Source organism: Melozone crissalis, unplaced genomic scaffold (genome assembly GCF_028551555.1).
Source record: "Melozone crissalis strain CALT ecotype California unplaced genomic scaffold, PUWL_Pcris_2 ptg000042l_1, whole genome shotgun sequence".
NCBI classification, from domain to species: Eukaryota; Metazoa; Chordata; class Aves; order Passeriformes; family Passerellidae; genus Melozone; species Melozone crissalis.
In genome coordinates, this window is record NW_026535820.1 from 32,037,498 (window position 1) to 32,053,704 (window position 16,207).

Consider the following 16,207-nt stretch of genomic DNA (forward strand, 5'->3'; position numbering starts at 1 on the left):
CTGAGAAGGCTGAAGGATTTGGCTTCATGATCATTGATCTTGGAAATTATGAAAAAGATGGGGGAGACTTCAGGCAGCAAAGGTCTGTGCTGTTCCACAGAAACTGAGGTTGCAAACCATAGGGCTTTCCCCCTCCCCTACCTTTATGAGGGGATATGAAATAATTTAACTTTGATCTCTTGGTACATGTAAAAGTCAGGTCAGTAACAGTGATAGTAATTTAAAATAAAAAATGTGCATTGAAATACTTTGCACAACTGAAGAACTCACTACTTGCTATGAAATAAATCATGCTTTGACCAATTGAAGCTAAAAGTAAATATGAAAACCCAAATATTTGATAGATGTTATCTGGAGCTGCATGACATGCTCCATAGAAACTGCATCACTTCTTTATCAAGCAAAATGAGAAAATTAAATGCTATAGCTTATTTGAACATCAAAATTTTCATTTCAATAACTAAACCCTGTTTATCAGTTTAGAAAAATGTCAAATCTTGCAAACAGAATGCAGGCCATATGACTGAAGAACCAGAAAAATCATACAGTATTTCACTGAAGATAGCTAGAGTTTTATACAGAACTGACGAACATAAAGTGACTTTGCTCCAAGAAGGCTTCTTATCACCAGTAAAGAACCCTAAACAAAACCTTCAGTATATCCTACAAGCAAATGCTCTTTTCTTTTTGTATGTGATTAGAATAGAGTGGAGATGAACAATTTACTATTGACAGAAATGTGTTCCTTTCCCCATCTCCTTCTCTTGCTCTATCCTGCCCTTCCACTCAGTGGAGTTGCTGCTCCCAGTCTGACAACATTAATTTGATTTGAAATGCCACTGATACAGTAAAACATTGACCTTCCCCAACCAGTGTTCCCTAGTTACTATTGCTAAATCTGTTTCACTTCAAGTGGGATGTACACCAATCTAAATGAAAGAACTGGCAGGCAGAATACTTGAAATCAAACTAATTATATTTCAATGATAGATTAACAATTAGCTAGAAGTCTTCAAACAATGTATATAGATAACCAAGTTATGCTTTTCTGTTAAAATGAACCCGAGATATTAAATACAATCATACAGCTTTTGGCAATATTGTACAAGTTTCACACAGATAGTAAATGACTAACATTGCTTTAGATAAGTGCTTTGAAGGCAACTCCATTTAAGAATGAAGAGAGCAATACAGTCCTGCACCCATGTCACTGTAGCAGTCATGTTTACAAACATATCTGATGTCAGGGCACTGGCTCCTGAGAGCTGCAAATAAACAGCATTCCATAGTCCAAAGGGTGTCTGTCTCATAATCCCTGAGGCTGTGACTGGTCAATAATGAGGATGATAGGAAAAAAAGAATTGGGTTATGGATTGGCCCTGTACATCTGTGACTTTGTAGGATAGATTTTAATTGCAGTGAAGCTCAGAAAAAACACAGAGAGTGGAAAACAAAACAATTCCCTTGTCTGGTCAGTTATATTCATAAAACCTATGATCCTCTGTAAAGAATAATTTTCTAAAAAATCTCAAGGAAACTGTAGTTATAGTATTCTAATTTTTCTCTCAATTTATCCAGAACCTATGCATTCATCTTATTCCACTTTTACTGCTTCATATAATTGCCTTTTTCACAATCTCCTCTTTCCAAAACATGAGTACGATACCTCCTTCCTTTTTCCTTCTGCTATTCCATTTTTAATGTGTCTTCTTTTTTATTCTTACTCCATAAATGCACAAAACACATTGCTTACTTACAATGAACCTTCCTATTCCAGAAGTCTGGAAATAACCTCTAGTCATTTCAGGAGTTTCTCCTTTCTGCTAAGAAAAACACAATTTACTCAAAACCCCATAATTCCTGCCATGTTTTTTCATACCATGGATAAAGCAGGAATTTGCTCTTCCTGCTTTTTTTTTTTCTGCGAGGATCCTTAAGTGATAATATTTGTACAGCTAAATGACATTTTCCATAGTTCTTCCTTTTGCTAATACGAAGTAATAGCTTTGTTATTGTTTTCTGATTAGATGAGTTGATATAACATAATGGAAATAAATTTTATACTGTTGTACACGAAACGATGAGAGTGAGTAGGCTGTAAAGTGACTGCTAAATCACTCTTGGAAATGCAGCAGATTCCCATCTCCCTTTGACACTGTGAGTTCCATTGGGGTTAACGATGGCTATCGGCACACTGAGACACAGGGGGAGCCCCTTCATTCAGTTTGCATGGCTTGACTTTTGTCAGGAAGACAACACTACAGACATCTATGTGGATGGCAGAACAACACCAACACGGTTTGTGATAGAACACAAATTCACACATTTTTCTAAAGCTGAATGAGTACATACTGTGTTCTCTCTTGCTCAGTGAGGACAGTATGGGGTGTGTGCTCATTGACTCCTTATACTGATTGCTTTAAGTCTAGCAAAGGGACGTCATCATCACCTCCTCCTCCTCCTTCTTTTCTTTCCTGCTTAAGGACAACTTCTGGGATAGTCACCCCTATTTCAGTCGACTGGGAAGCACCTTTGGTTGCACTATTCTTGTCTTTCTTTACCTTAGTGATCACTTCTGTGTAAGAGATTTCTTCGGTGAAGGGCTCTGCTGCTGGGAGCTCAGAGGCGATGTGTACACCGGCTTCCTGGATCCCCTCCTGACCTTCTGCTCCTGTTCGCTCTTTACTTTTTTTATGGATCTTGAATGTCTCCTTTGTTGGAGCAGCTTGTGAAATGGTTTTCTTGATCCTTATCCCAGATTGTCTCAGTCTCTCTCCTGACTGCCTGATCCTCTCTCTCCTCTCAGGGGTTACTATTCTAGTTTGAAGTCTGTTTACCTTCTTGCCAAAATTTTGTCTTGTCTTTTGGATATTTTCCCTTGAAAATGCCTTTTTGATGTCATCAATGCGCCTCATGCCTGATTTCTTGAACTTGGTTGCTTTGCTTTCTTCGATATAATATTCTTCATCAGAAGACAGATCATCAGGTGGGAAGAAATCATCCTCTATAGTTTCACCTGGTGTCATCTCTTTGATAACAGAGAGAGATGAAGGACACTCGGTTTCCTCCTGTGAATTAAAGCAGAGAGTCATTTTCCAGCACGTGTGTTTCAAAAAGATGGTGGTTCAAGGGTTTTTTTTTTTTTGTTGGCTTGCAGTTAAATAGTACTGAAATATAATACTGTAACAAAGTAAGGTAGACTTGTACCATCATACCCAATCTATGCAGAACACAAATGGCAAAAGAAAACTGTGCCAAGTTCTCTAAAGATATTATATCCCTGATTAAAGATTTCTTTTCACTGTGGTTCTACCTGAAATTAATTAATGCAATGGTCCTATGAGTCCTGGCCTCTAATGGTTTTCAGACCAAACTTGTCTAGGTTTTTTTTTTTGTTTTTTTTTTTGCACTTATCTGCTGCTCTGGATCAGACCTAGATCCATTATTCCTCACCAATAAAAGCAGACACTGTAGACAAAAAAGGCTCTTGGAATTGTGTCAGCTGTACACTATCCAAGCAAATATCTCAATGATACAAGTAGCTTCAGTCTACTACTATTACCAAGACAATTGTGCATTTTTTGACTGTTTGGAACTTAGCAAACACTGCTGTTGCTGCCCAGAAGGGAATGGCTCCCCCATATTAACTTACATGGGCTGGCTGCTCAAGGGCACAAATCAGTAAAACAGGCAGATGTTATTTGGTAAACCCAGTAACACACAATTCATTCAGCACCTGCACCATCACTGAGGTGAACACGATTTATTCCATCTGGAAATGTATGATATTCCTGGGCAAGCTCCTCTGTCTCCTGTGGTGAATTTGGTGGCCTGTTTGAGCATGCAGAATCAGAATTATATATTTATATGACACATCTAATGTGTATCAGCAGCATGCTTGGAAATGGTGACTATCCTAGATATCTTAGCCCTAGGAATTAATGCAGCCTCTCCAAAGAAAAATTGCTTGAGGCTCAAAGCTCAAAAACATGGAAAACTTCCAAAAACTGTCCACAGTAAACAAAAAAATTTACCAAGAATGAGCTATTGGTTAAGGATAGCTGAGAGGAAAAAAGAAAAAGGGAAAAAAGTTAATGGCAATGAAAGATTTATATGAACAGGGAGAATCTCCTCAGAAAGCTGTTTCCCTGGTCTGCATGGACAGTACAAATTTGTGGCTCAGTGAGTTCTATCTAGAAGTGCAGTGGCAGAAAAACTGCATGCAGAGCAGAAAAACTGTAACTTGTAGGAGGGGTCTGAGACAGACAGTGCCACCCCCTTCTTCCCTACCAGCTTTTTACATGCACGTGCCTGTGCTCTTCTCCCAGGAGGAGCAGCCCCTTGGGCTGCAAACAGCTGTATGTACAACAGCTGTGTGACACTTGTCTAAGCTGTTTCTCATTAGTGCTAACCACATCAGCTGATTTCTGGGGCATGGCATCGTCAGGACTCTACCCTTAGTATTATCATCCTAATGTAGACAATAGGAGAGATATTGAAGCTGTGAACCCATGAATAGCAAGTAAGGCCTACTGAATATTTTGCTGTGAACTTCTTTCCGGCCAAAAAGATGTCTGTCATTTTTCACAGTGGCTCATTAGTAGTGAGTCATGTTATTTTACATAAAATAACATACATTGAGCTATTTGACAGAGAAAGCCCACTTAAGATCCTCTCATCACGCCTTGGCTTCAGTAAAAACCCTTTACTAAAATAGTTGTTAATGCTTAGAAAAAATAGGGACAAATTATGTTACATTGATTACAGCAGAATGTTGTTCAACTCATCTGTCAAAATCAGCAGGAACAAAACTACAATGCTTTGCTAATAATCTTCATTAACGTGCAAATTAACATTAATTATATAAAGACTTCTACACATAAACATAATCTCCTTTTTCCTGAAAATTAACTAAAAACACAGCTGGATAGTAATTTCTTAAAATGTTTTTAAATTATACCCTGTTCCTTCAGCTAAAATGGTAACAAAACTATTTCCAGAATGAATATTCTGAAATTTCAGTACATACAGAGATGAATACAATATGGGGAGAGGAATATGCCTTTCATATGAAGATTACTTTTTAAAAAGAGGGAAGGCAGAGACACTATTTTCTCTGCAATATTTGTCTTCCTTTGGAAGAAGAATTTTTCTGTACTTTTTGTTAATTGTTAGATTTTTATTGTGTTTACTTTTAGTCTGTTAGCTACAGAACAGAGCACTTTATCTTTCCTACTCACGTTAGAATCAAAAGTTATGAACAAGAACATGTGAGATGAAGATCTTGTAGATGAGACACAGAAACTAGAGCTGCATGCAGATCCTGAGAAATATTTTCATTCTCCAACAGTCTCAGCATGAACTTTGCCAAATCTTTGATTTTCTTCTTTTCCTTGGTCTCTGCACACATCTTGCAGAATCAAGTGTAGCAATGCAAAAGATTAGTGTGAGTTTCTATCTCCTCTCAAGATTTCTGGATGTTACCGAAGTGGAAAGTATTAGTGAGCCTGCCTGGCATGTTAGGAAGGTTTCAGAATAAAAATTCAGTGATTTAGGCTCAGTAGGTGAGCTTTTTCATCTGCTTCATTTCTCTCTCTCCTGCTCCTAACCCATTTCTTCTTATCACTAGATTTCCATGGGGCAGAGAGAAGAGAGGAGCTCATCCTTCCTAAGGCAGGAACAAGAAGCTTTAGTACCAAGTGGGACACAGACAGAGTCAAAACATGTAGCTATCAGCTCCTTTAAAAGCTCACTAAAACCAAAAGACCAAACACCTACTGATTTCAGCAGCACAGAACAAAGTCCTAAATTGGGTGAGCTTTCTCCTTGTCTATAAAGCAGATGGGACTGGGAATAGCAGGATTGGGCAGTCCAATCTTTGGGGAGGATGAGAAGGGAGTTGAGCCATTGATGCTGCTGCTTTCAAGATTTTTGTTAAAAATCTGCTTAAGCATTTTGCTAGGAAGAACTTGTACCCACCACCACCACCACTACTCATGGGAGGTAAGGGAGGGTCTAAAATGAGGACAGGAGATTATTTCACAGTAAAATATTATACCAAGCAGTCAATTTTTTTTAACATGATTCCTTGAGGAAACAGGCATGCAGTCATAGGGGCTGTCTATGGATTAATACATAGGATGTGTACTCTGCTTGCTTCATCTACTGAAAACCACAAAGATATGCAGAGGCCAGAATCAGAAAACAAATCTGTGAAAGCTGAGAATTCCCTTTCCCTTTCATCACTCCTCCCAAACAAGCACCTGCAGAGGGTGCTCACACTGGTCCTTGTGTGTTTGTTTGCCATAATTGCTCATTGGACATAATCTCCTGAAATGTTATCCACCACTCAACACACTGCAAACAGACTTAGATCTTTCAAACAGAACAATATTTTTTCCTTCTCTTCCAAGAAAAAAGTTGGTAAATCTGTCATGTAAGTGTTTGATTTGGAAGTTGTCTTTGATTTGTACAAGAAGTGTAATACACATGCTCATATTATGCATCTCCCACCTTCTCACCCTTACATGGCCCCTCCACTAACACAGAAACATTCAGGCCTTTTCCACCAAATTGAGAATGGAGCTGGGTCCTGACACAAAGAAATAAGTGCTCTCCTGTGAAGTTGGCTGTGTTCTGAGTCATTCTGTCTGTCCCTCCCAAGCTTGTTCTCATCTGAGCAAGCATGTCATGGCTCAGGTACCTTGCTTGTAGAGCTTAAAATTTTCAGGGGATAGGGGGGCTGAGAAGAGAAGTTGTGTGTCATGAATGGGAGTAGGAGGAGGGAGGGGACAAATGAGTCAGATTAGATGGTGTATTGAAACTGGAAATGTTTTGGGGAAATGTTTGTGTCTGCAAGGACATGAAGCCTGAAAGGAGAAAGACTTCAGGTGTGGTAGCAAAGGAGGGACTGAAAACATAGGTTGAATGGTAAGGGAAAATCCTGGAGACCTTTGCAGTTGTAGGTGCAGGGTATTTAGATCCACTGCTTAAGGAAAAGCTTTAATAGACAAAGCTTTGAGGTATAAAACCCTAACAGAACAATTGCACAATTCAGGAGTGGCTGGTGAAGCCTCTAGCATGGCAAGTTTGCTAAGAAAGCATCTTAAACCTGAAGTTTGTTTTTTCCAATTTTTTTTTAGTATTTAACCTCTCAAATATGCCTAGCCAAAGAATTTTGAGCTCTTAAGGCCCAGGCTGAATACAAAGTAAACATATAAGTAACCCTCAGCTTTGATAAGAAGGCCAGCATGGCATTGAAACCTAACAAAGTCTGACTCCATCATTGGTATTTTCACTCCCTGCTCTCATTTCAATTTCATTCACAATTAGAAAATTTTCAAGTGGACATAGCCTGTGTCTTTCAAACCCTCCTTCTGCTCTTCAAACCCTCCATCAGCTGCCAGAATTCTGGCTGCTCAGCACCCATGGGGGTGGGGAACAGTAACCATTTTGCAGGCACTGCAGGCATATTCTAACCACAAGGAAGGGATCAAAGCAGAAGCATTTTTCCCCACAGGCTATAGTAAAGCATTTATGAGGGAAGGCTAATGCACCTGCTTCTCAACCATGCAAAGGGAAACGTGCTGACTTTTCCACCGTGCTCAAACCTTAAAACCAGAAGGTAAATAACCTTAAATGTGGCAGTGCCTCTAATCAACCCTATGAGACTCTCAGGGTGGCAATGCTCAGATAATTGAAGCACGCAGGGGAAGAGGCTGTTTCAGAATGTGCCTGCTTGATAACCCTGCCTGCACAGCCAGGCTCTCCTCTTCTGTGGGAAGAGAAAGGGGCAAATGGCAGAGCAAATTGTTTAGCAATGTCTCAGGTATTTTGCAGCCGTGATGTCCTGGCAAGGATCAGGTTGGCTCTAAAAGCAGCCTTCCCTTACTGCTGCCCTAGGGAGCCAAAGGGGGCTGCTGGAATAATGTCATGCCTTCAGCAAGGACTGCCAGGCTGGGAAAAGAAAAAAGGGTTGTCGAAAAGATTCCCTCACAAACTTACTAGATAAATTTCCACTCTTTGGGAGCACAGATGGGATCAATAATTAATAGCAGCAGCACTTTTATTTTCCTTAAGAAGATGTGTATTTTTCATTTAGAGTTCACTTGATTTGCTAAGCAAAGCAGCGACATAATGTCACTGTAAAACAATACTTAGGCTTTTTTTAAGTGCATAAACATTTAAACTGATGATTTCAGTAATAATTTTATGCCATTTGAAAATAAAATAATAATGAAATATAAGGGCATTTTAATGAATGTAACCAATTCAAGAGCTTCAATACATCCCTTGTCCTTTTGGAGTTTTTTGTATATGCATTCAAAGCTTTGTATTTTAATACTCAAAATTGGCAGGGAGGAAAAAAGGTAATGCACTGTATTACATGTAAATATTTGCAAGAAATGCTATAAACTGGTTTTGTGTTCTCTTTCTAAATAGCTTGAAAATATAACTCTAAACAGCTTTAATAAAGGCAACAGTTATCAGCTCTCAACTATTACCTAATCTCAATCAACACTTTAGCAAAAAAAACTTTTTAAAATAAAAAACCCTCAAAAAATCAGACTAAATAAATAATTCATTTTTATATATCTAAAATAACATATATGTATATGTATTTAATTACATATTGTATATATAAAATCAAGACTCAAAATGGTCTTAAAGAAACTGCTCACAGCATAAGTAGGGAGTAGGGACTGATGAAACCCCATAACTTGGAGTCATTGTGTTGCCCAGGGAAAAGGTCACAGCAAATGATCTTTCAGCCTTGGGGTGTCTGACACAGAAAGTGCAGGTGATGATTAACACAAGCACAGATGGGGCTGACTGGTGATCACCTGACAATTCTGAAGCAGAGCACCAAGCAGTAAAATGGTCAAAGGGAACCCAGAGGCTGCTCTGGCAATTCTGCTGTGCCTATGACAACTGGTGATGCAAATGATGGGCAGCTTATGGGCAGGAAACTGCACTGCCACAATGTTTTAAACAAATCCTAGAAATTTGCATGTTGGACGAACGATTTGTTATTCAGACTGGTAGCCAAGGTAAATCATTAAAATACCTCCTTGAAATTGTGCTCTAAATCAACATGAAGCCACTGATGAATAACCAATTAGAAATCATTCAGCACTTTGACTCATATTCTAACAGTTAAGAGTGAAGCTTTATAAATCTCAAGTGATCCCCTCATTTCTTCTGCAAATATGTAATTTCAGAATCTCTGACAGCAGGCCAGAAAACTGCTCAGAAGAGAGACAAACGGGATTCTTTTAAAAGGCCACCTAAGAAATTTTGTCAGATAAACACTTCAGCATAGAAGATTTTATGGCTAAGTGCTGTTGCTGCATTTAGAATTATTTTTACACAATGGAAAACCAGTCTGGAACAGTCAACTCCTCTCATTTCTCTTTTGTGAAGCCTAATACACATCCCTTTTATTTAAATTCTGACAGAAATTCATTAATTCAACCACCAGCATACAATGACTACAAAGCAACTCATCTCAATTTCCCATTATCAGTGTCTGTGGTTTGCAGCAGTCAATGAGCAGCCAGTTCCCAGTTACACCACAACAGTGGAGAAGCCCTTGGCTCCAGGCTACCTCATGCTGCACAAAAAGGACGACTGCAGCTTCAGGGGAAAACAAAAGCTTTATACTTTTTCTGCTCTGCTATTGCTTATGGAACTAGACCAGGGAATAGCTCTGCAGGTCAGTTTGTAGGCTTGCAATCAAACTGGTGAAATTCCTCATTTCCAAGTTTTCTGGAAGCCCCTTGCAAGTGAAGGGCAAAAAGCATCACAAGGTGTGATGGGACAGGAAAAAAATATTTGGTAATGTTTTGATTCATTCATTCATCACATGGTGAGTGTTCCTACAAGTCAGCTAGACCACGGAAGAGTTCTCAAGTATTGAGAATTCCATATGAACTCATTCCTGGACAACAATTTAACTATATGGGGAGAGCAGACACATATAAAGTAGGAACTGGATCCAGAAGTAGATGTCTACAACAGGTTGGGAGAATCAGGCTCCTCACACTTCTCTCTGCTTACTTGAAAAGGAACATACAGGCCAAATGTACAAACATCTGTGTTACTGATGTCAAATTAATGCCTGGCAACGAGTCCTGTCCCAGATCCTAAACTTCCTGTTTGTGACTTCACATATTCCTCATCTCCTTTCCTGTGCTGTTTTGATCAACTTTTTTCCTGTACTAAGGGGCTAATTGCAAGCTTGGCTATATTCAGTAGTGTTGAGAATATGGATCCCAGCTGCATGTCCCCAGTCAAGTCCATTCCCAAATCTGTGCCTCAGGAATGAAGGGTTTTGCTGAACAGCTGGATTTGATGATCTCAAGAGGAATTTTCCAACCTAAGTGATTCTATGATTCCATTCTCAGATACATGTGTGCCCACACAGCTCCTGGTGACCATTCTAGGAGCCTCTAGGACCATGGAGAAGAGACACAACACAGGAGGCTCATGTTATAACTGCACTTCTGTGTTGACCTGCAGGGCAGCCCCAAGGGAAAGGGGTTCCCAACCCCAAGGTAACCCTGAACAGCTGCACCCAGTGCAAATGTAAACCAAGATCAGCTGTTCCCACCACTCAGTGCTAATAGGTGGAGAAAAATCAATGGCAGCTCTGCAAAGAGGACAGCCTGTCCCCTTGTGAGGATCAACCCAAAGCAACAGCTCTGGGGATACCAGATCCAATGGTGTTGAGTCCACCTTGTATGGACAAAGTCCTGTGAAATATGCAAACCATTTCATTTTAGGAACACAGAAGCAGCCCAACATCTGTTTTTTTAATATTTTTAAAAACTTTTTATTTCTCCTCATTGCCTGAAAACATGTCACTAGAAACACAGTTTTTCTTTAGCTGGTTGATAGCTTCTCCATTAGTGGCTGCTGCACAGCACGGGGCCAGCCCTGCACTTTGAACTGGAGCACTGGGCTCAACAATGCAAACAAAGGGCTCTCATGACACTCTCTGACACAATAATTGGGTTTATTTTCTTCTCTGTTTTCTCAGCAAAGGCAATTACCTATCCCAGCTGTAAAAATATTTATAAGGTTTCTGCCACAAGACTCCAACAAAGGCCCTGTGTCACTGGGCTGCTGAGGCCAGTCTTCTGCTGTCAGAGGTAGTCAGTCAATTCACACTATTTTTTTCCCCATTAAGTTTTCAGGCTGCACTTTAATAACAATTTGGATTTCCTGTCTTCCCATGAGTTCTAGAAGGCAGTTTTGTACAGACCCTGTTGTCTTCAGGACTGAAGACATCCATTTATGCTTTCAAATCAGAACTAAAAGTACAGGAATTAGCACCATGGTCACTAAAATTATCATTATTCCAGCTGTAAAAGTAATTTGATTTCTTGTCTATATTTCTTTCTATGGACTGACAGCTTCTAATTTTGAACACATTTTTTTAGTATCACACCTTTTCTGTATCAAGATTTTCAAGGAAGATGTTACGCAGTTGACAAGGACAGAAACACACCTTCAGGAACCCATTGCAAGCTTCACTTCACATTTCCACACAATGCACGGCCACCTGTTGTTTTTTCCAGATTATCTAGGTAAGATATGAGGCAAGATACCAGGTACATAAATATGACAAAGGATAAGACCTCCTATGTTTCTGCAAAACAGAAAAATGATCAAATATGAGCCACCTAGCACAGTCTGCTCTGAGTGAGCTATTTAACTCCATTCTACTAAGGATTTTGTTCTGCAGGGCCATTTTTGAGACTGCCATTCTTATGCCCAAATAGTACCAAATTAATGGCAATCTCCTGAGCTCCTGACAACCTAATTTCTACTGCCACTTCAGATGAAGGTGCTTCCACCTCAGGTTTCCAGATTATTATCCCCATCTTGATCTCACCATTCTTACTGTCCTAGTCATTATAGCCACAGAATGTCAGTGGGCAAGACACGACACATACATTTTAACTTATTTATTATTTATGCATAATATCAGAGGCATACACAAGGCTGCTGCTGTGAGCCTCTCCCAGTGTGTGCAGTGGAGCAACCACAGGGCAAACAAATCAGCTGTAACCCTGCTGTGTAGGTCAGTCAAGCCATAATCTTGGTTTATGACACCTCCACTAATTTTAAATGTCAGACAGGAGTGAATAAAACAAATGCATGTGTCCCTTCATAAGGAGCAGTTACTCATTTATGGTGCTTATGTGAAGTAATAATAGACAGAAAGCCCAGTAACAGTAACATGGACTTTCTGGTGCCTGTACAGTGCCATTTAAATAGAGACTTGCAGGACATGCAGAAAAGCAAATGAAACAAGTTCATTCAGGGTAAAAAAAAAAAATCCCCTTTAATTTCTGAATATTTTAGTCAGAATGATTTAAACTGTTAAATGGTCTTTGACTTCAGAGAAATGATAGCTCTTACAGCTGGTTATTCAGACTAACCTGAACAGAAATGAGCAGTGACCTGTACAACCTACAACATCCTTTTTATTCCCTACTATAGTCTCAGGGCACACAGCACTCCAGGGTCAAAGACTCCACTAGAAAGTCTGAAGTAACCTGGCATTTTTAATCATGCAGGCAGCCTAGGGAGGAGAGCTGCCTGCTACCAAATCTCTCCCTCAACCACATGGCCTTCTAAAAATGAATGCTCTCAATTCCCTAATCGTTCTGCTCAAGGATGATCACTTTGTCTTTTTTTAACGTGAGGATATCGCCAACTCCTTTCATCATTGCTGAGATCTCTTGGGACAATCTCCTTCAGCCAATGATCCCTTTCAACCTGCCTACTCCCTCCATCAATGATAAGATCAAAGCTACCCACTTGAAAGGAAATCTTTAGCACTTAATTGGTGTCTCCTTTTTCCTCATACGCTGATGTTCTGGCAAAAGTTAAAACTAAAACCCACGTGTGCTCGCCTGTGTAAAGATTCCATGCCAGCAGCCCGTGGGTCATTGGGCCCCATCATAATGTTCCAAATAGTTCATCAGAAAAAAAAACCACCTCTGTGCAGAAGAGGTGTCAATCACAGGCCCAGAGTAAACAACTTGGTTACAGCCATTGGTAACGTATAGCACAGGGAGCACGCTGGTTCTGGAGCTATTAACAGACTCCCACTCATCCCAGCCAAGCTCCAGTCATTCAGGTCTTGGCCCTGAGCAGTGTGCCTGCCCTGGTGCAAATCAGCAGTGTGAAAATCACTGCACTTGTGTGAAAGAGACCTTCCTAAGTGTACCCGTGCCTTGAGGTCACAGTGGACTCTTGCCTACCTAGAGTGTTCCAGGTTTCGGGCAGTGTTGCAGTTATCCCTCTCCAGAAAAGTGTTAAATGGCAGATCCTAGAGGGATCCACATGTCTGCCTCTCCTCCCTGCAAGTGGAAAAAGGTTCTTCAATCTACCTTACAAAAGGGATGGAGGTTAAGGAAGGAGTCACTCATATTCTCACTGACAGTTCTAAACCGCTGCAGGAAGAGGAAACCAGAAAGTCAGGAAAAAATGCTGTTTCCTTTCCTGAAAAGTACCATCTAAGAATTAAACATACAGAACAGGGTGCAGGTCATTCTTGTCCAGCAAAACCAGGGGAGAGATCATAAACTCCTACTGAAGGTGATTCTTGGGGAAAACACACACTGGCAGGGGGCCATCTTTTGTATGAAATATCTGAAAGTACCAACAGCTGTTCTTTACATCTGTGTGTAAATCCATTTTGACCAAATTTTACTATATTTTAAAATAAACAACAGCTCTTGCCTTGCTAGCAGAAGAATTTACATCATGTAATGAATACTGTTTTAAGAAAAAATATTTTCAAAGCATTGGTTCTGCTGCAGTCATTATGGTAAAGGCCCATCAATGAAATGGCATTATGTCATTAACCAGGGGAGTCACAAAGATTTATTACCTTTAACTAGGAAATTATTTGCAAGCAAAAAGTGAAAGTGCCTGTTTTCTATTCCAAGATGATGATGCAGCATGCAATAATGGTAATAATAGGGCAGATTTGGCCTGTACTTTCTCCTGAACAGCCATAGTTAGTCATCCAGTCAGAAAATCTGGGAGGCACAATTTGGCTGTATGTGGTACTAACATAACATTAAAGAGGTAATATTCCCCACTTTCAGCCTTTTCTATTTTTTTAGCTATTTTTTCCCAGTAGTGGAAAATGAACTATTTTAAGATAGCTAGGTTATGAAGAATTTGTCAGCTGTTCACTGTGGTGTATAAACTCAGTGAAACACATGGCTCCATTCATTGCAAATGATGTCATTTATGTACAAACAGATGCAAGATCAGAGTGTAAAAACTGAGTGATGGGGGTGCATTGTATTACTCATGCGGGGTGGTATTTTCAAGAATGCCAAATGAGGAATAGAACTCATTTGAAAGACGCTTTAGCAACTTGCTGGTAAAAAAGGAGCAGCTATGCTTCTGGCAATATATCAAACACTCCTACTTTCTACTGACCTGGGAAGCTGAGAGGTTCCAGCAAAGACAGGATCAGACCAAATGTGTTTCACAGCACTCATTGATTGACAAGACCCCAGAACTGTCTGCACTGTTTGTACAGATGCAAGTGAGACCATGCTGTTTTATGAAACTTCTCTTCAAATACAATTATTTTAATGTACAATGAACATCCTAGAATAAGGTCAGTGAAAGAAACTATATGATTTCCTTGCCCACTGTGATTGAAAGAACAGTGCTATGTTAAACCATTTCCAATGTAGACCATGCAAGGGAGTATTTGTCGTCATGAAGGGTTTGTGGATCTGAGCCTTAGTTTGTACATATACTGCTATAGACTGAGACAATGAAAAAGTCCCAATTTGTCAGCAGTATGAAGGCCTGGGAAATGCTGCAAATTATACAAGCCATGTTTTGAAATTAGTGTTAGAAGAAAGTCTGCATTTCAGGGAGCCTGAAAACACTTTTGCTATTTGCACTTCTCCTAATACGGTGAAAAAAAATAACAGAGATGAATGTCAGGCATGGTTTGTATGACAAGATTTACAGGGCCTGCCTCATATTACCCTTCGGAGAGGCAGCAAATAGTCCTTGCTGATCTGCAGTTAATCTTACACGACTGGCTCAGAAACCTACCCACACTAATAATAGACCCTGTGTGCTGCTGCCAGTAGGTTCACGCTGAAAGGCATTGGGGAGCACAGATCAGTGTTAAAGAAAGCATAAAATAACTCTTATGTTGGACAGACAGGACCTTTTGCTTCGTTAACCAGCACCTCCCAGAAGCACCAAAGAGGAGGTGGGAAAGCCACGTTAGCACAAGAAATGAGGTTCATGGTTACCTGATAGATCACGACCCGGAATTTGTTTTTTCTCAGCATCTCCTCCTGTTTTGCTGCCACCTTCCGCACGCTGGTGCTCTGCCTCTCCACGCGTGCCCGCACCTCCTTCATGGTGGAGCTGACTTTGCTGGTTTTCTGCAGTAACTTGTTCACCGTGAAGCCCGTATTGCCATGAGCCTGGGCAAGCTTTAACATGTCAATCTGGATGGTCTTGATGGCATTTTCCATCTCCCTGTGCTTCTCCTCTATCCTCTTCTGGCTCGCCTGCACGCTGTCGACAATGTTGGCCACTTTGTCCAGGACTGTCACAATCGTGTAAGCCGCATCTTGCTCTTCCTCCTCCTCGATGACACTGGAGAGACGATTTTGGTGAGTTTTGTCAGCCTCCGAGGGGATTTCGCGGCGATCCATTCCGCCTGCCTTCAGCCAGGTTGGAGGGAGGCGAAGTTTCGGCGATCCTGCCAGAACGATTCTGGCGCTGTTGCAGGGAGCCAGGGCGACAGCTGGCTCCGGCGATGCTCAAAGTAGGGCGTGAAACGCCGCTCCTGGAGCTTGGTCAAATACTTCTGACTACAAAATATCCACACATGATTGCTCAGATACTTTCAGCAACATGAAACCCCTAAAATTAGGAAGCAATATCTGGAAAGGAACATACGTTTAAAGGGTCACGCTTCTGTACTGATGAAGTTATTAGTGTTAATCCAGGAAAGTTAAGTAACTTGCTAATTAAGCAGGAAAGCAAACTTGCATATTTTTAAAGATCTACTTTTGTTTTCATGTTACTGGAGTGCTTTCCTCTGAGGGAATTCAAAAAGCGGTCAGGAAAATTAGCACGGCTGTTTCTTTTCCAGCAAAACAACTTCAGGTCTTCAGCTTGCTGCAATTACCCC

The 16,207-nt window shown here is 40.4% G+C and overlaps 1 protein-coding gene across 1 annotated transcript; it reads right to left on the reverse strand.

Annotated features, from left to right (window-relative positions):
- Positions 1-918: 918 nt before the first annotated feature.
- On the reverse strand, positions 919-16,153 carry CAVIN4 (caveolae associated protein 4). The gene is made up of 2 exons (XM_054284875.1): positions 15,315-16,153; positions 919-3,068 (listed from the first exon to the last, which is right to left on the reverse strand). Exons 1-2 carry the CDS (start codon positions 15,723-15,725, stop codon positions 2,406-2,408), a joined length of 1,074 nt encoding a protein of 357 aa, XP_054140850.1. The 5' UTR covers positions 15,726-16,153; the 3' UTR covers positions 919-2,405.
- Between the last annotated feature and the right edge of the window lie 54 nt (positions 16,154-16,207).